Source organism: Pseudophryne corroboree, chromosome 2, assembly GCF_028390025.1.
Source record: "Pseudophryne corroboree isolate aPseCor3 chromosome 2, aPseCor3.hap2, whole genome shotgun sequence".
Lineage (NCBI taxonomy): Eukaryota > Metazoa > Chordata > Amphibia > Anura > Myobatrachidae > Pseudophryne > Pseudophryne corroboree.
This window is the reverse complement of record NC_086445.1, coordinates 161,159,597-161,183,052: the sequence shown is the minus strand read 5'-3', so window position 1 is coordinate 161,183,052 and position 23,456 is coordinate 161,159,597. Positions and strand designations below refer to the sequence as shown.

Sequence of the window (23,456 nt, the reverse complement as noted above, 5' to 3'; positions counted from 1 at the left end):
TGTGCTTGGAGGCACGGAGGTGCGTGGTGGCGCTCGGGCGCTTGGAGGCACTGATGTGCTTGGAGGCACGGAGGTGCGTGGTGGCGCTCGGGCGCTTGGAGGCACTGATGTGCTTGGAGGCACGGAGGTGCGTGGTGGCGCTCGGGCGCTTGGAGGCACTGATGTGCTTGGAGGCACGGAGGTGCGTGGTGGCGCTCGGGCGCTTGGAGGCACTGAGGTGCTTGGAGGCACGGAGGTGCGTGGTGGCGCTCGGGCGCTTGGAGGCACCGATGTGCTTGGAGGCACGGAGGTGCGTGGTGGCGCTCGGGCGCTTGGAGACACTGTAATGCTGGAAACACAGATATGCTTGGAGACACAGAAGTAGCAGGAAAAAGGGAGCTCTGGAGATCACGGTTTCTGACAGGCAGAATTGATGATACACAGGCGCCGGATCTCTGCCCGGCGTCTGACTTTAAACCTCCCGCCTTTGCCTGATTGGCGGAGCGGGCAGGTGACGTCAGCCCCGCTCCGCCTACCTGACCTCAGTCAACATGGCGGCGCCCTCGCTCCGGGAAGCCGCCGAGGAGACCCACAAACCCGACGCCGGAACCCCGAGACCGCCGGAGGAGAGAGGCGCCAGGCCATCCAGGACACCCGCAGAGGCAAGCGCGGCCGCCGCTGCCCGCGAGGTGTGACAGCCACCAGAACAAAATGTCACCATTCTAACATGTCGACATTTCAACACTGTCTACATGATGAATGCCGACATCGTCAACATTGACATGATGACCATGTCGGCATTCTCATGTTAATATTATGACAGTCGATATTTCATACCCAACCCCTACAAATTGCACATAACGTGAACATTTTAAATGGAAATGACTTCTGCCAGTGAAGTGTGAAACAATTTATCTGATGACAGAGCATAGACTCAGAATATCACATTATGAACTTTTGACCATGTCACAAAGCAGGACTTTGGAATTAGCTTATGGGTGACAGAAGGTCCCATATCAGCATTTTATAAGAAGTCTGCTTAGCACAACATAAACATTTCAGAATAACCACTTGCAGTAAATGCTATGCTACCGTATGTTGTGTACTTTTCTTTTCTTCAGAACTTTTACCATATACTTGGATAACATTCAAATCTTCCTCCCGGGGTGGATTACTAAAGAGAGATGACGGAAATGACTCCTTCCTCAATAAGGGCCTAATTCATATTTGATCCAATGGTTTACGTACAAATCCGATATATGGGGCTGTGCAACCTGAATCAGGCCCTCAGTGAGGGGTGTACATGCATTAGGTCGACATACATTGGGTTGACCACTGAAGGTCAACATGCATTAGGTCGACATGTACAATGTCGACATGGAAAAAGGTCGACATGGTTTTTTTTTACTTTTTGGTGTCATTTTCTTCGTAAAGTGACGGGGTACCCCAATTAGTGCACTGCGTTGGCTCGCCATGCTTCGAGCAAGGTGTCTCGCTTCACTACCGCTGCGCCCGGCACAGGTTACCGTTCCCAATTGTAGTCCACATGGATCGTTAAGTATGAAAAGATGAAAAAATGAATTTAAAAAAAAAAAAACTCATGTCGACCTTTTTGCATGTCGACCTAGTACACGTCAACCTAGTGACCATGTCGACATAATGCATGTCGACCTTCACTGGTCAACCCAATGTATGTCGACCTAATGCTTGTCGACCTAACGACCACCTCCCCTCAGTGAGCACAGTAGGCCTACCAGTACCTTGCATAGTGTGTCTGGCAGTGCGCAACACAGTATGGATGTGTAGCACCCAGTCGAGTCTGGTGTGGCTTTGACCTGGTTGTCATTTTTAAATAAGTTACTGATGTCACTGTTATCTTTAGGTAAATTGAACATGGACCGGTATCCAATTAGCACCGATATGCCATTGTATTCTGAGGCTGGTGAAACAAAATCCCCGAAAGTAGCCCCGTTTTCCTGTGAAAGCAGGGCTGGGGCTGCCAAAAAATTCACAGGTTTCACTGAACCTGTGTGTTTTCGTGTGAATTCTTTTTTTTGTGTGTGTGCACTCTAATTGCATAGCTTGTAAAAAAATATCGGTGAAAAACAACTTGTTTTGGCTAATTGGCTAATTGGATACCGCCCATTGAATGTTTTACGCTGCAAAAGTATTAGCTTTATATGTTTACACATCTCACAGTTTAAATAAAATAATAGAAATGTTTATTTATAAAATACCATCATATTATGGCAATTGCATAAAACAAACATCTACAAAGACAGGAGGTGTCTAACATTCTGTAATAGCACCAGATCTGGTTTTATGATAACGTGTTATATGAAAAGTTCACAACAGGATCTGGCACTGGTGCTGTTGCTATCCTGAGAATACTGAGAAGAGAGGCTTTCGGGACGCCAATGGATAACAATGAGACACCCTGTAAAATGTTCCCCTCTTCAGTTGGTAATTGGTCTTACAGCTCTGTTAGCAGCTGGTGTTAGACATCAAACTGCTGCATTATCAATTTCCTGCTGTATTCATATGCTACAAAGAGGGCTCCGTTGGCTGGGAATGCTCTGATTAAGGTGGGCTTCAGTCCAGAGTACAGGGCAAGGACACCTGCAAAATAAGAATGTAGCAACTTCAGTAGTGTGATGAGCATATGTGTGAATATATTTTATGAAATCTACTGTATTTTTATCACGAACTAGCTGTTCTACCCGTTCTTCGCACGGGAGTTTCGGAGTTTCACAGTTGTAAATATAAATGAGTGTTAAAAATTTGGTAAATCTATAGAGATGTAAATTTAAGTCGTCTTAATATAAGTAAATAGTAATCCATGGTGCTTGGCGTTATTCGAGGAGCACCCGTAGCAGATACAGTAAAAAGTGACTGAACCATTTTAGTAGTTTATTAAATTCTACACACTGGATGTGCAATACCGATTTTGATTAGATTGTCAGTTTGGGTGTTATTGTTCACGCACCGCAAGCCACACATCGGTAATTACGTCATTATGTCAACCCCCCCTCTCATCCCTTTAGGGGAGGTTTATTAAAATTCTAATTACATAGTTTCCTACTTCCCACCTGCAGAATACTTATGTTGAATTTCATCTTCCTAACATATCGGGAAGTAAGAAAAGACTTTCGCATTTATATATATAAAAGCAATTTAAGCAACATTTAAGAAGAATACAAAATCAATAAGAATAAAGGCAGAGGAGAAACATTGCAGGGTTTGCAAATATCAGAAATGCATCATGGTCTAAACAGATCTCACAATGATCAGGATGAGGAAAGGGCATTAATAAATAGCAACACATACAGATGTAGTCATGCTCATCTATCTTCCATGTGGCGTGTAGTGCGAAAAACTAGTCGCATTGCGTTTGTCTGCGCCTTGTCGCAAAATGGTGTATGTAGGGCCTAATTCAGACCTGATCGATCTTGTGCAAAATGGCACAGCGGCTGATTATCAAATGACTGTGCATGCGTATGTAATGCAATGCGCACGCACGATCCCAAAAGCAACAGAATGGAACGCAAGGTGATTGACAGGAAGCGGACGTTTGTTGGTGGTAACTGGCCATTTTCTGGGAGTGTCTGGAAAAACGCAGGCTTTCCCAAGCGGTTTCAGGGTGGGTGTATGACGTCAGCTCTGGCCCCGATCAGCCTATTTGTATCGCACTGTAGGAGTCCTGGGCTACACACAGACTGCACAGAATATAAAAATCATTAGATGATGAGTGATTTGCAAACGGATTTGCAGATGTCCGCTGTCTGGCGAAGTTTTTGCACGGCGTATGCATGTATTCGCATGCTTGCATGGGGTGGGTTTTCACTCTCAATGGGTGACTATCTGATTGCAAACCAGAGGAGCGATCAGGTCTGAATTTGGCCCTTAGTCACAGTGTAATGAATTAAGGGGGTCATTCCGACTTGATAGCACGCTAGCTATTTTTTGCAGCGCTGCAATCAGGTCAAAACTCGGCAAAAGTGCACACCGCAATGCACAGGCGCGTTGTATGGGTACAAAGCAGATTGGTGCTGGACGATGGATTTAACAAAGAATCTATTCGCACAGCCGATTGCAAGAAGATTGACAGGAAGAAGGCGTTTATGGGTGTCAACTGAGCGTTTTCAGGGAGTGGTTAGAAAAACGCAGGCATGTCCAGGCGTTTGCAGGGCGGGTGTCTGACATCAATTCTGGGACCGGACAGGCTGAAGTGATTGCAGCGGCTGAGTAAGATCAGACGTACTCAGAAACTGCACAAACTGGTTTTGTACTGCGGCTGCACAAGTGTTCGCACACTTGCAAAGCGAAAATACACTCCCCCATAGGCGGCGACTATCTGATCACAGCCCTGCAAAAAAAATAGCTAGCGAGCGATCAACTCGGAATGACCCCCTAAGTCTCCGTTGAGTGCAATACAGGTGTTCGTCCACCAGGTGTCGATTTTGGAAACCACCATTGAGCATGTGTGAAGTCTCCATTGCAAGGTCAAACGATGCTTGTAGTTTAAGAACTACTTTTTTAGATGATCTCTACATTAATTCATAGGCACGTGCTACAAACAGCCGGATATCAGCATACATGGGGATGAATAACTCTTGCAGCAAATCGCAAGGGCTGCGGGATTGGGGAACATCCTAGTGATTAGGGATTTTAATTATCCTGATATAAATTGGAGTAACGATTCATGCGTTAAAGCTAAGGGCAACAGGTTTTTAAATATGTTAAAGGATCACTACTTGTCTCAATTAGTCGAGGACCCAACTGGGGTAAAACTACTTTGGATCTAGTAATTACTAATAATGTGGACATTATATCAAACACTAAAGTTGGGGAGACTTTGGGTAACAGTGATCACTATATGATCAGTTTCAGGAAACATAGCTATAAGGGTTCAACCAAAACATTTAACCTTAGGAAGGCTAATTCAGTATGCTGAGATGTGCACTTAACGACATTGAGTGGAAAGTTTTGTTTTATAGCAAGAACACTTCGGAAATGTGGGATGCTTTAAAAGGGTTGCTAGATAGCAATATTCACAAATTTATTCCCATGGCCAGTAAACGCAGGAGTACTAAACTCAAACCGATGTGGCTTAACAAGAAGGTCAAGGCAGATCTCCCTCCCTCTTATCCTACATATAATAACTCGCTATATACTTGTTGCTGTAAGACTGTATTGTGGTTCCCCTGCCTTCCCTCCTCTCTCCCCCCTCTATTCTTCATCATCTCCCCCATCTCAATACCTATTCGATACGGATTCAATGTTGCTTTTTGGTTTATGTTATTCTTTAAAACAATATGGTCATTTTTTGGGCTCTGGTTGCCCGTTTGCTACCTCTATTTGTACTGTTTCTACTTTACCTGACCATACAAAATAAAGAATAAAAAAAAAAAAAAGGTCAAGGCAGAAATGGATAAAAAGAAGCATGCTTTCAAAACATTTAAATCTGGAGGAGTCATTCCAGTATTTACAAGGAATGCAATAAAAAAATGCAAAAAAGCAATAAGAGCAGCTAAAATGGACAATGAAAAGCAAATCGCTATAGAGAGTAAAACCAATCCTAAAAAGTTTTTTTAATACATAAACAGTAAAAGGTTAAAAAAGGAGAACATAGGTCTAATAAAAGATGAATTTGGAGTATTGATAGGTGATGACAAAATAAAAGCGAAAACACTGAACAAATTTTTTTCATCAGTGTTCACCAGAGTAGAACTGATAGTGGGAGTAGTGCATAACGATAGTGACAGTAATGATTCATGGTTAGATACTTGTTTAAGTGAAGAAGTAGTCCGGGAGAGACTAAGCAAAATTAAGATTAATAAATCACCTGGTCCTGATGGACTTCACCCAAGGGTTCTTCTGGAGCTTAGGCCACAACTAGCAAGACCTCTATAGTTGATTTTCAATGGTTCAATTAGATCAGGCATGGTACCGAAGGATTGGCATATAGCTGAGGTAGTGCCATTATTTAAAAAGGGATCCAAAAATCATCCTGGTAACTACAGACCGGTTAGTTTGACATCTATAGTGGGGAAAATATTGGAAGGAATTCTAAGGGATAGCGTACAGGAGTATCTACAGACCGCAAAGATTATTTGCAAGAACCAGCATGGGTTTGTGAGGGACAGATCATGTCAAACTAACGTAGCTTCTATGAGGAAGTGAGCGACAATCTTGACCAGGGAAGAGCAGTGGATGTGGTCTACTTAGATTTTGCAAAAGCCTTCGATACAGGGCCTCACAGGAGACTGATCATCAAATTAAAGGAGCTTGGCCTAGGAAAAACTTTGTACATGGACAAGTAACTGGCTCGATAACGCAGTACAGCGAGTAGTGGCCAACGGGAAGTCCTCAAGCTGGACACCAGTAGTCAGCGGAATACTACAAGGGTCCGTAATTGGGCCACTACTGTTCAACATATTTATCAATGACCTAGAAATAGGCCTGGAAAGCATAGTGTCAATCTTTGCAGATGATACTAAACTGTGTAGGGTAATTAATTTGGAAATAGATGTGGAGTCTCTGGAGAATGATTTATCTAAACTTGAAACCTGGGTGTCTCAATGGAGAATGAGGTTCAATATAGAAAAATGCAAGGTTATGCTTTTCGGGATTAAAAACAAACTTGCATCCTACATATTAAATGGGGAAATTCTAGGGGTAACAGTATTGGAAAAAGATTTGGGGGTACTCAATAGGCTTAATAACCGTATACAATGTCAAAGTGCAGTAAAGAAGGCAAGTAAGGTGCTAGCGTGCATTAAAAAATTGAGACAAGGGACGAGGATGTATTCCTGCCGCTGTACAAATCATTGGTACGTCCGCACCTGGAATATTGTGTTCAGTTTTGGGCACCACTGTATAAAAAAGATATCAGTGAACTCGAAAGGGTTCAAAGGCGAGCTACTAAATTGATTAAAGGGCTAGAGGGACTGGATTATGAGGAAAGGCTTACTAGGTTGAATATGTATACACTGGAAAAGAGGCGTCTAAGAGGAGACATTATTAATATCTTCAAATATGTAATGGGACATTACAAAGAGTTATCAGAGGAATTACTCTGTTTAGGACACGTGGGCACTCGCTGAGGCTGGAGGAGAGAAAATTCCGTACGCAACGGAGTAAAGGGTTCTTCACTATTAGGGTAATAAGGATTTGGAATTCCCTGCCAGGGAAGGTGGTAATGGTAGACTCTGTAAATGCATTTAAAAAAGGATTGGATACATTTCTGATTGAAAATTATATCCAAGGTTATAACATTTAAAATATTGATGTTGATAATCTGGGTGTAACATGATTTATAGTTGTAACTAGTCATAAAACATTACTTCAGCAGGTACATTATAATCAACTCAACTTAATACAGAATACAGGTTGACCACGATGGGCATTTTGCCTCTATTCAACCTCAATTACTATGTTACTACTATGTTAATAATTAGAAATTTGTCTCTGACGCACACAAAGAAAAGCACAGTTCAGAGTTCTACACAGCTCTCTAAAAGAAAAAAGTAATTACAATCAACTATATAGCTGGAACACACAGCAATATAAAAAAAAATTACAATGAGCAACATCACTATGTCACTGCAGGTGTCAGTCACCAGTCTCCATAGCTCGCTTAGCACAGTGGAATCGCCGATGTTACCGTGCCCGTGAGCTAGGGTTGAATTCCCACAAATTACACACTTTTATTGTTTATCTGTGTAAAAAGTAACATTCACAGTTTTTTCTAATTTTCCTAAAACAAACTCTGTTGTGCTTCATATACAGATTCAGACATGCACACAGATGTACATTCAAAATTAGAAAAAAACTGTAAATGCTAATTTTTACATAGATATACAAGTATGGCTTTTCAAATTACGTAAGACATATATTTATAACACTGAGTTTACTGTACTTCTTCCTGGGCCTCCCCATTCCTTTAAAAGGCAGCCTTCCCCAGCCCCAATACCACCCTTGTGAGATTACAGTAAACTCAGTCTCATAAAAATAAGACTCGTAATTTGAAAAGTCACATTTGTATACCTGTGCAAAATGTAGCATCTACTCTACAGTTTTTTTCTAATTTTGTCTGTATATCTGTGTGCATGTCTGAGTCGTTATACAAAGTATGAAAGAACTTGTTTTGGGAAAATTAGAAAAAACTGTGAATGGTACTTTTTACGCAGATATACAATACAAGTGTATCATTTATGGGAATCAAGCCCTAAATCATGGGCATGGTAACCATTGACAATACCACTATGCCTAGGAAGCCATGGAGACAGGTGATTGGCACTTGCAGTGACATAGTGATGTTGCTCATTGTAAAAACATTTTTTTATAGTGCTTTGTGTCCCAATTCTATTGCTGATTGTAATGATTTTTTTTTTCTTTTAGAGAGCTGTGTAGAACTCTGGACTGTGCGTTCCTTTGTGTGGGTTGGAGACGCTGAGGAAATCCTTTTCGTGTTCACATTTCTAGTTAATGTAGGGATCATTTCTCTTACAGAACAACAAAAGAAAATTGCTGCGCATGTGTCTAACGATTCCTCATTAAACAGATCAAATACCCTAAATCTGGGATTAATAATGTCAAATGTACGTATGCCTCTATAAGGAGTTGTGTGACACTCCTAAAGCTAGATGAACCAAGAAAAATAATTAATAGAGGCGCTCATTTCATTTTGACATTATAATGTCCTAAATTCTTTAACAACCAAGGAGTCAAATGGAAATATAAAAATAAATATTTAATTATCAAAGTAAATCAATAAAAAACACTTTGTTTAAAACAAGCTCATATGTAAAATGCAATGCGTAATCCCTTTCCTCACTGAAGTACCACATGTATCAAAATATAGAGCTCACATGGATTGCATATAATGTTTAAACAAACAATAAAGCTAACTGGATAGCTGATGGAAGTCCAAGTGTAACAATCTGTTACAATGCTTGTGGAACACTATTACCAAAGCTGCTGTATGAAGATGTTTATCTGTTGAATGAAACACAGTTGCTAAGGGTATAAAAATTGCTGATAGCAGGTATAGGCTCTGAGATATTAGGCCGTTATGGAAGTCGCCTCAAAGTTCAAGAAGCCGGTGTATATATAGCAATTGAATATTAAGTTACCTCTCCAATAGGGCTAGTGGACCCGAGCGTCCTCGGGTAAGTCCAAAGTATGCCCAATATGTTGTAAAGCTGGAGGGTTGGTAGCTTGTATGTCCGTGCTGATCGGGATCCCACTGCTGTTAGCTCAATTTCCCTGGGCGTGCACCGCCCACTGCAGATTGTGGGGAAAGAGCAGATGTGCGACTGATTGAATGAGAGCCGCCCCAAAGATCCAGCTGTACGTGGGTCTCCTCCAATGCTCCCTGGACGTGCACCGTCCGTTGGCGGTCAGAGGGAGGGTGGCTAATGTATCGGCCACGGCAGCCGCACGGATCTCACACGCCGGCTTCGTCCTGTGTTTGGACGCGTAACGCCCGCGGCGGGTTGCGTGACGAAACGCGTCAGGACTCCTCCCCTTATCTCACTGATTGACCGCACGCACACATCTGTTATTGCCTCATCCCATCGCCTGCAGCAGCGGGCGTTACGCGCCCAGGGAAATTGAGCTAACAGCAGTTGGATCCCGATCGGCACGGACATACAAGCTACCAACCTTCCAGCTTTACAACATATTGGGCATACTTTGGACTTACCCGAGGATGCTCGGGTCCACTAGCCCTATTGGAGAGGTAACTTAATAATAAGATTTTACTCACCGGTAAATCTATTTCTCGTAGTCCGTAGTGGATGCTGGGAACTCCGTAAGGACCATGGGGAATAGACGGGCTCCGCAGGAGACTGGGCACTCTAAAAGAAAGATTAGGTACTATCTGGTGTGCACTGGCTCCTCCCACTATGACCCTCCTCCAGACCCCAGTTAGGATACTGTGCCCGGAAGAGCTGACACAATAAGGAAGGATTTTGAATCCCGGGTAAGACTCATACCAGCCACACCAATCACACCGTATAACTCGTGATACTATACCCAGTTAACAGTATGAAATATAACTGAGCCTCTCAACAGATGGCTCAACAATAACCCTTTAGTTAGGCAATAACTATATACAAGTATTGCAGACAATCCGCACTTGGGATGGGCGCCCAGCATCCACTACGGACTACGAGAAATAGATTTACCGGTGAGTAAAATCTTATTTTCTCTGACGTCCTAGTGGATGCTGGGAACTCCGTAAGGACCATGGGGATTATACCAAAGCCCCCAAACGGGCGGGAGAGTGCGGATAACTCTGCAGCACCGAATGAGAGAACTCAAGGTCCTCCTCAGCCAGGGTATCAAATTTGTAGAATTTAGCAAACGTGTTTGCCCCTGACCAAGTTGCAGCTCGGCAAAGTTGTAAAGCCGAGACCCCTCGGGCAGCCGCCCAAGATGAGCCCACCTTTCTCGTGGAATGGGCTTTCACTGATTTAGGATGCGGCAATCCAGCCGCAGAATGCGCCAGCTGAATTGTGCTACAAATCCAGCGAGCAATAGTCTGCTTAGAAGCAGGAGCACCTATTTTGTTGGGTGCATACAGGATAAAAAGCGAGTCAGTTTTCCTGACTCCAGCCGTCCTGGAAACATAAATTTTCAAGGCCCTGACTACGTCCAGTAACTTGGAATCCTCCAAGTCCCTAGTAGCCGCAGGCACTACAATAGGTTGGTTCAAGTGAAAAGCTGATACCACCTTAGGGAGAAACTGGGGACGAGTCCTCAATTCTGCCCTATCCATATGGAATATCAGATAAGGGCTTTTACATGACAAAGCCGCCAATTCTGACACACGCCTGGCCGAAGCCAAGGCCAATAACATGACCACTTTCCACGTGAGATATTTCAGATCCACAGTCTTAAGTGGCTCAAACCAATGTGATTTTAGGAAACTCAACACCACGTTGAGATCCCAAGGTGCCACAGGAGGCACAAAAGGGGGCTGAATATGTAGCACTCCCTTTACAAATGTCTGAACTTCAGGCAGTGAAGCCAGTTCTTTCTGGAAGAAAATCGACAGAGCCGAAATCTGGACCTTAATGGAACACAATTTTAGGCCCATAGTCACTCCCGACTGTAGGAAGTGCAGAAAACGACCCAGCTAAATTCCTCTGTTGGGGCCTTCCTGGCCTCACACCACGCAACATATTTTCGCCAAATACGGTGATAATGGTTTGCGGTTACATCTTTCCTGGCTTTTATCAGCGTAGGAATGACTTCTTCCGGAATGCCCTTTTCCTTTAGGATCCGGAATTCAACCACCATGCCGTCAAACGCAGCTGCGTAAGTCTTGGAACAGACAGGGCCCCTGCTGTAGCAGATCCTGTCTGAGCGGTAGAGGCCATGGGTCCTCTGATATCATTTCTTGAAGTTCTGGGTACCAAGCTCTTCTTGGCCAATCCGGAACCACGAGTATCGTTCTTACTCTTCGCCTTCTTATTATTCTCAGTACCTTTGGTATGAGAGGCAGAGGAGGGAACACATAAACCGACTGGTACACCCACGGTGTCACTAGAGACTCCACAGCTATTGCCTGAGGGTCCCTTGATCTTGCGCAATATCACTTTAGCTTTTTGTTGAGGCGGGACGCCATCATGTCCACCTGTGGCCTTTCCCAACGGTTTACCAACAGTTGGAAGACTTCTGGATGAAGTCCCCACTCTCCCGGGTGTAGGTCGTGTCTGCTGAGGAAGTCTGCTTCCCAGTTGTCCACTCCCGGAATGAACACTGCTGACAGTGCTAAGACGTGATTTTCCGCCCATCGGAGAATCCTTGTGGCTTCTGCCATCGCCATCCTGCTTCTTGTGCCGCCCTGTCGGTTTACATGGGCGACTGCCGTGATGTTGTCTGATTGGATCAGTATCGGCTGGTTTTGAAGCAGGGGCCTTGCCTGACTTAGGGCATTGTAAATGGCCCTCAGTTCCAGAATATTTATGTGTAGGGACGACTTCTGACTTGACCAAAGTCCTTGGAAATTTCTTCCCTGTGTGACTGCCCCCCAGCCTCGAAGGCTGGCATCCGTGGTCACCAGGACCTAGTCCTGTATGCCGAATCTGCGGCCCTCTAGAAGATGAGCACTCTGCAGCCACCACAGCAGAGACACCCTGGTCCTTGGAGACAGGGTTATCAGCCGATGCATCTGAAGATGCGATCCCGACCACTTGTCCAAGAGGTCCCACTGAAAGGTTCTTGCATGGAACCTGCTGAATGGGATTGCTTCGTATAAAGCTACCATTTTTCCCAGGACTCGTGTGCAGTGATGCACCGATACCTGTTTTGGTTTCAGGAGGTCTCTGACTAGAGATGACAGCTCCTTGGCTTTCTCCTGCGGGAGAAACACTTTTTTCTGTTCTGTGTCCAGAACCATCCCCAGGAACAGTAGGCGTGTGGAAGGAACCAGCTGTGACTTTGGAATGTTTAGAATCCATCCGTGCTGTTGTAGCACTTCCCGAGATAGTGCTACTCCGACCAACAACTGCTCCTTGGACCTCGCCTTTATAAGGAGATCGTCCAAGTACGGGATAATTAAAACTCCCTTTTTTTGAAGGAGTATCATCATTTCTGCCATTACCTTGGTAAACACCCTCGGTGCCATGGACAGTCCAAACGGCAGTGTCTGGAATTGGTAATGGCAATCCTGTACCACAAATCTGAGGTACTCCTGGTGAGGATGGTAAATGGGGACATGCAGGTAAGCATCCTTGATGTCCAGGGATACCATGTAATCCCCCTCGTCCAGGCTTGCAATAACCGCCCTGAGCGATTCCATCTTGAACTTGAATTTTTTATGTATGTGTTCAAGGATTTCAAATGTAAAATGGGTCTCACCGAACCGTCCGGTTTCGGTACCACAAACAGTGTGGAATAGTAACCCCCTCCTTGTTGAAGTAGGGGCACCTTGACTATCACCTGCTGGGAATACAGCTTGTGAATTGCCTCTAGCACAGCCTCCCTGCCCGAGGGAGTTGTCGGCAAGGCAGATTTGAGGAAACGGCGGGGGGGGGGAGACGCCTCGAATTCCAGCTTGTACCCCTGAGATACTACTTGAAGGAACCAGGGATCCACCTGTGAGCGAGCCCACTGATCGCTGAAATTTTTTTGAGGCGGCCCCCCACCGTACCTGGCTACGCCTGTGGAGCCCCCGCGTCATGCGGTGGACTCAGAGGAAGCGGGGGAAGAATTTTGATTCTGGGAACTGGCTGACTGGTGCAGCTTTTTCCCTCTTCCCTTGTCTCTGTGCAGAAAGGAAGCGCCTTTGACCCGCTTGCTTTTCTGAAGCCTAAAGGACTGTACCTGATAATACAGTGCTTTCTTAGGCTGTGAGGAAACCTGAGGTAAAAAATTTTCTTCCCAGCTGTTGCTGTGGATACGAGGTCCCAGAGACCATCCCCAAACAATTCCTCACCCTTATAAGGCAGAATCTCTATGCGCCTTTTAAAATCAGAATCACCTGTCCAGTGTCGGGTCTCTAATACCCTCCTGACAGAATGGACATTACATTAATTCTGGATGCCAGCCGGCAAAATATCCCTCTGTGCATCCCTCATATATAAGACGACGTCTTTAATATGCTCTTATGTTAGCAAACTAGTATCCCTGTTTGACAGGGTCACAGACCACGCTGCAGCAGCCCTATCTGCAGGTCTCAGTCTAGTACCTGAGTGTGTAAATACAGACTTCAGGATAGCCTCCTGCTTTTTATCAACAGGTACCTTCAAAGTGGCCGTATCCTAAGACGGCAGTGCCACCTTTTTTGACAAACGTGTGAGCGCCTTATCCACCCTAGGGGATATCTCCCAGCGTAACTTACCCTCTGGCGGGAAAGGGTACGCCATCAGTAACTTTTTAGAAATTACCAGTTTCTTATCGGGGGAACCCACGCTTTTTCACACACTTCATTCACTCATCTGATGGGGGAACAAAACACTACTTTCTTTCTAGGAGCTCAGGAGAACCCCTAGTGTGCATCCAGCTCGACCGGGCACAGAAATCTAACTGGGGTCTGGAGGAGGGTCATAGTGGGAGGAGCCAGTGCACACCAGATAGTACCTAATCTTTCTTTTAGAGTGCCCAGTCTCCTGCGGAGCCCGTCTATTCCCCATGGTCCTTACGGAGTTCCCAGCATCCACTAGGACGTCAGAGAAATTCAATTGCTATATACACCGGCTTCTTGAACTTTGAGGCGACTTCCATAACAGCCTAATATCTCAGAGCCTATACCTGCTATCAGCAATTTTTTTACCCTTAGCAACTGTGTTTCATTCAACAGATAAACATCTTCATACAGCAGCTTTGGTAATAGTGTTCCACAAGCATTGTAACAGATTGTTACACTTGGACTTCCTTCAGCTATCCAGTTAGCTTTATTGTTTGTTTAAACATTATATGCAATCCATGTGAGCTCTATATTTTGATACATGTGGTACTTCAGTGAGGAAAGGGATTACGCATTGCATTTTACATATGAGCTTGTTTTAAACAAAGTGTTTTTTATTGATTTACTTTGATAATTAAATATTTATTTTTATATTTCCATTTGACTCCATGGTTGTTAAAGAATTTAGGACATTATAATGTAAAAATGAAATGAGCGCCTCTATTAATTCTTTTTCTTGGTATCATTTCTCTTACGTCCTAGAGGATGCTGGGGTCCACATTAGTACCATGGGGTCAGAGCCGGATTAAGGCCCCGGGAGGCCTGGGGCACTAAAGAGCAGGGGGCCCCCATGGACTAAAAATAAATAAATATATATATATATATATATAGCAGCTGGTATCGGATCGGCACTCTCCTGGATATGATTAAAGTGCTCAGGTGCCTTCTGGAGAAATTCATGCAGATAAGTAACTGTAGTGCAAACAGCGGCACTCAGAGACTGACACAGCCAGATGGAGGTAAAGTGCTGGTGCTATTTATTCCATAAAACAGGCTAAGTGTTCCAACGTTTCGGGGCACGCAAGCCCCTTTGTCAAGGTGAGCCAAACACAGAGTATTTGGCTCACCTTGACAAAGGGGCTTGCGTGCCCCGAAACGTTGGAACACTTAGCCTGTTTTATGGAATAAATAGCACCAGCACTTTACCTCCATCTGGCTGTGTCAGTCTCTGAGTGCCGCTGTTTGTACTACAGTTACTTATCTATATATATATATATATATATATATATATATATATATATCCACATCGCTAAGAATCCCTCCTCCTTCAGTTCAGCGTGCGGCGCGCCAATTACTGAGCCGCAGGCTTGCTGAGCCGGACAGCAATTGAACAGCTGAGCCGTCGCTCAGCTGCCCTGACTACAGCTGTTAGAGCACTCTTCTTAGAGCTGTAGTCAGCGCAGCTAAGCGACGGCTCAGCTGTCCAATTGCTGTCCGGCTCAGTAAGCCTGCGGCTCAGTCATTGGTGCGCCGCATGCTGAACTGAAGGAGGAGGAGGGACAGGGCAGCGGAGAGCCGGGGCTTGTGAGCGCAGCACCGCAGATCGGATTGAAGAGAGATCCGATCTGTGGTGTGGCAGGGGGCCCTTTTAGAAAGGGGGGCCCGGGGTACGTATCCCCGGGACCCCCCCCCCCCCCCCCTTAATCCGGCTCTGCATGGGGTATAGACGGGTCCACCAGGAGCCATTGGCACTTTAAGAGTTTGAGAGTGTGGGCTGGCTTCTCCCTCTATGCCCCTCCTACCAGACTCAGTTTAGAAAATGTGCCCGGAGGATCCGGTCACAGTTAGGGGAGCTCTACAAAGCTTCTTTAGTAAAAAATTATTTTTAGAGTTTATTATTTTACAGGGAGGCTGCTGGCAACAGCCTCCCAGCTTCGTGGGACTAAGGGGGGAGTAGTGTCTGCACTGCGGGATCTGAGCCACTATCTCCGCTGACAGAACACTGAGCTCCTGAGGTGATAGATTGTTCCCCGCCACAGGGGATCGCTCACCCCATCAGCATACCGCCACCCCCTTACAGTGTTGAAGATCAGTGGCGAGTGAGTCACCAACTCCCCCTAGCAAGCGGGGGGCCGGTGTGAAGATGGCGGCAACAGGGTAGGAGCGCAGTATTAACTGCGCTCCGGAGGCTCAGCTGTACTTAGTGCAGCACTCTGAGGGGCGCCCTGAGCCAGCACCTGAACCCTGCACTGGTCAGAAAACCTGTCGGGGTCCGTGGATCTCAGCCAGCATTTTACCTCAGTTGAGTATAATCCTTGTGAAGAGCAGGAAGACAGCGCCATTTTGGGGGCGGAGCTTCTCAGAGCGGACCCAACACCGTTCAGCGCTATTTTCCTGCCTGCAAAGCGCTGTGCAGGAAGAGCAAGTCCCTCCACAGCAACTCCAGCTATCGCTCACAGTACCAGTGGGATGTAGAAGGGGGGGAGGCTGCATTAAGACTGTGTAACCTATTAAGGTGCACAGTCAGCGCTAGTAGGGGTCTCCCTTTACATTAAAAGCGCTGTGTGTGGGTTGGCTCCAATCTCTGTGTCTCTCTTGCCATTCTTGGGGGTGAAACTCTGTCTGTCCTCCCCTGTGTGTATGTGGAGTGTCTGTGGTCTCCGTTAGGCAATGTCCAGGGACTCTGTGTCTTATGCTGCAGAGAATACGTCCTCTCAGGATGATCCCATTCCATGTAATCAGGATTGCACTGGTTTAGCACAGATACCAGCAAGGGAGCCTGAGTGGTTATCCTCTATCAAATCTATGATTTCTCAGATTTCAAATAGGGTTACACAAAATTAATCTGCAACTCAGGCTTTACAGAACTCTATGGCAGTTTGGCCCAGTTCTGGTACCTCAGTGCTCCCCGCTATATATTCACATAAACGTGCTCTTGCGCAGATCATGCAGGATGATAAGGTTACCAATTCTGACACTGCAGACGGTGACGGGGATGTGTTGCGGGGGGCAGCATCTTTTGCTAAAGGGGTGCAGTTGATGATAGAGGCTATTAGAGATGTGTTGAATATTGCTGATACAACACCCAAGCAGGTTCAGGAGGCTTACTTCACTGAAAATAAGAAAGCCTCACTAACCTTCCCTGCGTCAAAGGAATGAAATGCTATTTTTGAAGAGGCTTGGGAAAACCCGGATAAAAAATTCCAGATCCCTAGAAGGGTTCTGGTTGCTTTTCCCTTCCCCGAGGAGGATAGGAAAAAATGGGAAAACCCACCCATAATTGACGCATCTGTTTCCAGACTGTCAAAAAAAGGTGGTTTTACCTGTTCCTGGATCTACCGCCTTGAATGAGCCGGATGATCATAAAATTGATAATATGCTCAAATCCATGTACACGGATTCTGGGGCAATACTACATCCCACTATTGCCAGTGCTTGGATTACGTTACTTGAAGACTTGGATACTATGGAGAAATGTGATGTTGAATTGTTTTTACGTAACATTCAGGATTTGGCAGGATTTTTGGTAGAATCCATGAAAGACCTGGGTTTCATGGCTGCGGGAATTTCTTCCATGTCTGTATCAACTCGTCGAGGACTGTGGTTGCTCCAGTGGTCTACCGACGCGGAATCCAGGAGAAGTGTGGAGACCCTACCCTACACAGGTAAGGCTCTCTTTGGGGAAGCGTTAGATGCGTGGATCTCCACGGCTATGGCTGGTAAGTCACCTTTTCTTCCCTCAGCTACACCTGCTCTGAAGAAACCCTTTTCTTCAGCTACATCAGAGCCCTTTCGGTCTACCAAGCCCAGAAAGGCCAAGCTGTCCAACACCTTCTTTCGGGGACGTCGGCCCAAGTCCAAGAAACCTGCGGCTGCAGGTTCCCAGGAACAGAAACCTGCTTCAGGTATACCAAAGTCCTCCGCATGACTGTGGACTGCACGCCCCGGAGGTGGGGCCGGTGGGAGCGAGACTCAGGCATTTCAGTCACGACTGGGTGTCATCCGGCCTGGACCCCTGGGTGCAAGATATTGTGTCTCATGGGTACAGGCTGGAATTTCAAAATCTCCCTCACCGATTTTTCAAATCAGGCTTGCCTGCTCTGCTGGCAGACAAGACTGTCCTGCAAGAAGCCGTCCAGAAGTTGGTGGAGGCACAGATCATTGTGCCAGTACCGCCTCATATGCAAAACAAAGGTTACTATTCAAACCTTTTCGTGGTACCGAAACCGAATGGTTCAGTCAGGCCCATTCTGAACTTAAAATACCTAAACCCCTTTCTAAGGGAGTTCAGGTTCAAAATGGAGTCTCTAAGGGCAGTGATATCAGGTCTGGAGGAGGGGGAATTCCTGGTATCCCTGGATATCAAGGATGCGTACCTCCACATTCCGATTTGGCTGCCGCATCAAGCTTATCTTTGATTCGCACTGTTGGACTGTCATTTTCAGTTCTGGGCCCTACCATGCGGCCTCTCCACAGCACCGAGGGTATTCACCAAGGTGATGGCGGAAATTATGATTCTCCTCCGCACAGAGCCGGCCATAGGCATAGGCAAACTAGGCAATTGCCTAGGGCATTTGATATGCCTAGGGGCATCATCAGCTTCTGCTGATTAAAATGATATGCGGCATGCCTATATTCTGTGTGTAGCATTTCATGTGCAGATACAGCCACAGTCTCACACAGTATAGAGGCATGCTGCATATCATTTTAATCAGCAGAAGCGGCTTGTGCATCCTAGCCACATAGCAATGCAAATAAGATGCATTTTCATTAAAAAAACGTGCCCGAGGCAAGATTTATGAGGACACATCTGTATCCAAGCAGAGGAGGAGGTAACAGTGTTAGTGGCAGTGTGAGTGCTGTGTGCATGTGAGTGGGTTGGTTGTGCAGTAGTGTTCAGAATATGTGTAAGGAGCATTATGTGTGTCATGTAAAAATGCATCAATAATGTGCAACATATGTGCAAGGGGCACTGTGTGTAATTATGTGTATAAGGGCATTAATAATGTGCGGCATATGTGTAACAGGGTACTACTGTATGTGTGTCATTATGTGTAAAGGGGCACTAATAATGTGCAGCAAATGTGTAGGTGGCACTGTGTGTGTCATTATGTGTATAAGGGCATTAATAATGTGCGGCATATGTGTAAGGGACATTATGTGTAAAAGGGCATTAATAAAGGTTGTCATAATGTGTAAGGTGCATTATGGTTATAAGGACATTAATAAGGTGTCTCATATGTGTAAGGGGCATTACTGTGTGGAATTGTGTGTATAAATGCATTACTAATGTGTGGCATTTTGTGTATAAGGTGCTCTACTATATGGCGTTGCATATAGAAAGGGCACTACTGTGTCGTCTAATGTGAATAAAGAGCAATAGGGTGTGGTGTAATGTGAATAAGGAGCAATTCAGTGTGATGTAATGTGAATAAGGGGCTCTACTGTGAGGAGTAACGTTTATAAGGTAAAGTGATACTACTGTGGGATGTAATATGAATTATGGACACTATCGCAAGATAAAATGTGAATAAAGTTGCTGTGCTGTGCGCCAAATGTGCGAGCTGTTCCTATTTAAAGTATGGGGGGTACAAACACCAAAATAAGGACTGCTATGGGTGAGGGGTGATGGTGCTGGGAAAGAGGTGCAAGCTCAGTGGCGGAACCAGCGGTGGTGCTAGGGGGCACCAGACAAAATCTTGCCTAGGGCATCATATTGGTTAGGGCCGGCTCTGCCTCCGCAGACAGGGGGTGAACATAATTCCGTATCTGGACGATGTGTTGATAAAGGCATCGTCCAAGAAGAAGCTGTTACGGTCCATAGCTCTCACGACCCAGCTTCTCAGGGAACATGGGTGGTCATTCCGAGTTGATCACTAGTTGCATTCGTTCGCTGTGCAGCGATGAGGCTAAAAAATGGCACTTCTGCGCATGCGTATGCGGAGCAATGCGCATGTGCGACGTACTATTACAACGAACGATGTAGTTTCACACAGGGTCTAGTGAAGCTTTTCAGTCGCACTGCTGGTCACAGAGTGATTGACATGAAGTGGGCGTTTCTGGGTGTCAACTGACCGTTTTCAGGGAGTGTTTGGAAAAACGCAGGCGTGGCTGGGCGAACGCAGGGCGTGTTTGTGACGTCAAAACAGGAACTGAAAAGTCTGAAGTGATCGCAAGCTGAGTAGGTCTGAAGCTACTCTGAAACTGCACAAATTTTTTTGTAGCCGCTCTGCAATCCCTTCATTCGCACTTCTGCTAAGCTAAAATACACTCCCAGTGGGCGTCGGCATAGCATTTGCACGGCTGCTAAAAACTGCTAGCGAGCGATCAACTCGGAATGACCCCCATGGTTGGATCCTGAATCTTCCAAAATCACATTTGGAACCAACCAGGAGGTTGTCCTTTCTGGGAATGATCCTCGACACGGAAGTGCAAAGGGTGTTTCTTCCAGAGGAAAAAGCCTTAATGCTTCAAACGATGGTCTGGGATGTCCTGGAGCCAAACCAGGTGTCGGTTCATCAGTTCATTTGCCTTCTGGGAAAGATGGTGGCCTCTTGCAAGGCCCTGCAGTATGGGAGGTTTCACGCTCGGTCCTTCCAACTGGATCTCCTGGACAAGTGGTCGGGATCCCATCTACACATGCACCAGAGAATACGTCTGTCACCAAAGGCCAGGATTTCACTCCTCTGGTGGCTGCAATTACCTCACCTTCTGGAGGGCCACAGGTTCGGGATTCAGGACTGGATCCTTCTAAGCACAGATGCAAGTCTCCGGGGCTGGGGCGCAGTCACTCAAGGGGAAACCTTCCAAGGAAGGTGGTCAAGTCTGGAAGCCGGCCTGCCGATAAACATTCTGGAACTAAGAGCCATCTACAATGGCCTTCTCCAAGCGGCCCATCTTCTGAGAAATCGGGCCGTTCAAGTGCAGTCGGACAATGTGACAACAGTGGCTTACATAAACCGACAGGGCGGAACGAAGAGCAGAGCTGCAATGTCAGAGGTAACAAGAATCATCCTCTGGGCATTAAAACACGCGTTGGCACTGTCAGCAATCTTCATTCCGGGAGTAGACAACTGGGAAGCAGACTTCCTCAGCAGACACGATCTCCATCCAGGGGAGTGGGGTCTACATCCGGAGGTGTTCAAGTAGGTAACAGATCTTTGGGGCGTACCCCAGATCGACATGATGGCCTCTCGTCTCAACAAGAAGCTTCGGCAGTATTGTTCCAGGTCTAGGGACCCGCAAGCAGTGGCGGTGGATGCCCTAGTGACTCCGTGGGTGTTCCGGTCGGTGTACGTGTTTCCTTCACTTCCACTCATCCCAAGAGTTCTAAAACTCATAAGGAGAACAAGGGTTCAAGCGATCCTCATTGTTCCAGACTGGCCAAGAAGGTAAACCTTTAGACCTGGGTAAAAATAGATAAAATCCAACGCGTTTCGGAAAAATCCTTCCTGCCCTGAGGAAGGATTTTTCCGAAACGCGTTGGCTTTTATCTATTTTTACCCAGGTCTAAAGGTTTACCTTCCATCATCTGAACTCTCCAATCAGGAACCCTGGCAGTAAGTGCCAAAATTTTTTTTTTTGGGGTGAAATTATCACCATCGGTTCCAAAGGGAGCAGAGAGGGACAAACCCAGACGGCCTTGTGAGGGTATATGTATGTTTTTATTGTATGAGAATTTTTTTTATTAAAAACTTCACTTTTTTACCATTGTGGACGTATGGTATTATAAAAACTGAGTGCTCGAGACTGGAAAGAAGTGGTTCCTCCCCATTATCCGCCCAGCGAATGCTGACCGCAAAAGAAACCTTTCAAGGAACATAGGGATATACCCAAAGGTGAGCATCATAATAAGGGAGAGGGTGCCTTCAGATTGTGGTGGATATGGTGTGATATATGAAGATCTTAAAGAAACCTTTCAGAACATATAGGGCCCATATATGAGGTGAGCATCTTACTAAGAGGGGCTATAGAAAAGGAGGATCAGTGGAAAATTTTGTGAAAAGATACCTTTATGTGTGTACCATCATTCGAAAGGAGGTCAGTTTGGAGGTGCGAACTGCACGGAGAGCAGAGAACATCGGATATTTAAAGTGTATCTTGTAAAGAAATTCTCTGTCTTTAGGATTAGAAGCGCTTGTGTGCTACTCCAATCTCTGTAACATTTATGTATTTTGGAAGTGGTGTTTCCAAGGGGTTTTTGTACAAAGCTGCTATAAGGGCGCGAGTCATTACTCTCTTTTTTTCTTTTGGCCAAGAAGGGCTTGGTATGCGGATCTTCTGGATCTACTACAAGAAGAGCCGAGGCCTCTTCCTCTTTGGGGGGACCTGCTGCAGCAGGGGCCGTTCGCCTATCAAGACTTACCGTGGCTACGTTTGACGGCATGGAGGTTGAACGCCTGATACTAACTCGAAAGGGCATTCTGAACAAGTTTATTCCTACCCTGATCCAGGCTAGGAAAGGAGTAACGTCTAAACCAGAGGTTCTCAAACTCGGTCCTCGGGAGCCCACACAGTGCATGTTTTGCAGGTAACCCAGCAGGTGCACAGGTGTATTAATTACTCACTGACACATTTTAAAAGGTCCACAGGTGGAGCTAATTATTTCACTTGCGATTCTGTGAGGAGACCTGCAAAACATGCACTGTGTGGGCCCCCGAGGACCGAGTTTGAGAACCTCTGGTCTAAACATTACCATCGAATTTGGTCAAAATATGTATCTTGGTGTGAGTCCAAGAAATGTCCTGCGGTGGAGTTTCAACTGGGGCAGTTTCTCCTCTTCCTACAAGGCGGTGTGGATATGGGTCTGAGGTTGGGATCTGTGATGGTCCAGATTTTGGCCCTATCCATTTTCTTCCAGAAACAATTGGCTGCCCTTCCTGAGGTTCAGACCTTTTTGAAGGGAGTTCTGCACATCCAACCTCCCTTTGTACCACCTACGGCTACTTGGGACCTTAACGTGGTGTTGCAGTTCCTCCAATCGGACTAGCTCAAGCGTCTATAGGAGGTTGAGGTCAAATTTCTTACATGGAAGGCTGTCACGTTGTTGGCCTTAGCTTCTGCTAGACGTGTGTCGGAGTTGGGGGCTTTGTCCTGTAAAAGCCCATACTTGATCTTCCACGAATATAGAGCTGAGCTCCGGACCCGTCAGCAGTTTCTTCCGAAGGTTGTGTCGGCATTTCATATCAACCAACCTATTGTGGTGCCAGTGGCTACTGACTCCTCAATTTCATCAAAGTCCTTGGATGTTGTAAGGGCTCTGAAAATCTATGTGAAGAGGACTGGTCATCACACAAAATCGGACTCTCTGTCCTGTATGATCCCAAGAGAATTGGGTGTCCTGCTTCTAAGGGTGTCCTGATCTCTCGCTGGATCAGGTTCACTATCCAGCATGCGTATTCTACGGCAGGATTGCCATGTCCTACGACTGTCAAGGCCCATTCTATTCGTAAGGTGGGGTCTTCCTGGGCGGCTGCCCGGGGTGTCTCGGCGTTACAACTTTGCCGAGCTGCAACTTGGTCTGCAATACTTCGGCCTCTGATGATCTGAAGTTCAG

At 45.9% G+C, this 23,456-nt stretch overlaps 1 protein-coding gene across 3 annotated transcripts in view; it reads right to left on the bottom strand.

Moving 5' to 3' along the window:
- Positions 1–2,178: 2,178 nt before the first annotated feature.
- LOC135005214 (mitochondrial ornithine transporter 1-like) overlaps positions 2,179–23,456 on the bottom strand; it is a 100,788-nt gene continuing 79,510 nt past the window's right edge. For all 3 annotated transcript variants that reach the window (XM_063951913.1, XM_063951912.1, XM_063951914.1), the window contains exon 7: positions 2,179–2,598. In XM_063951913.1, coding sequence (XP_063807983.1) covers positions 2,477–2,598 — 122 coding nt within the window. In that variant the 3' untranslated portion in view covers positions 2,179–2,476. The remainder of the gene's footprint in view (positions 2,599–23,456) is intronic.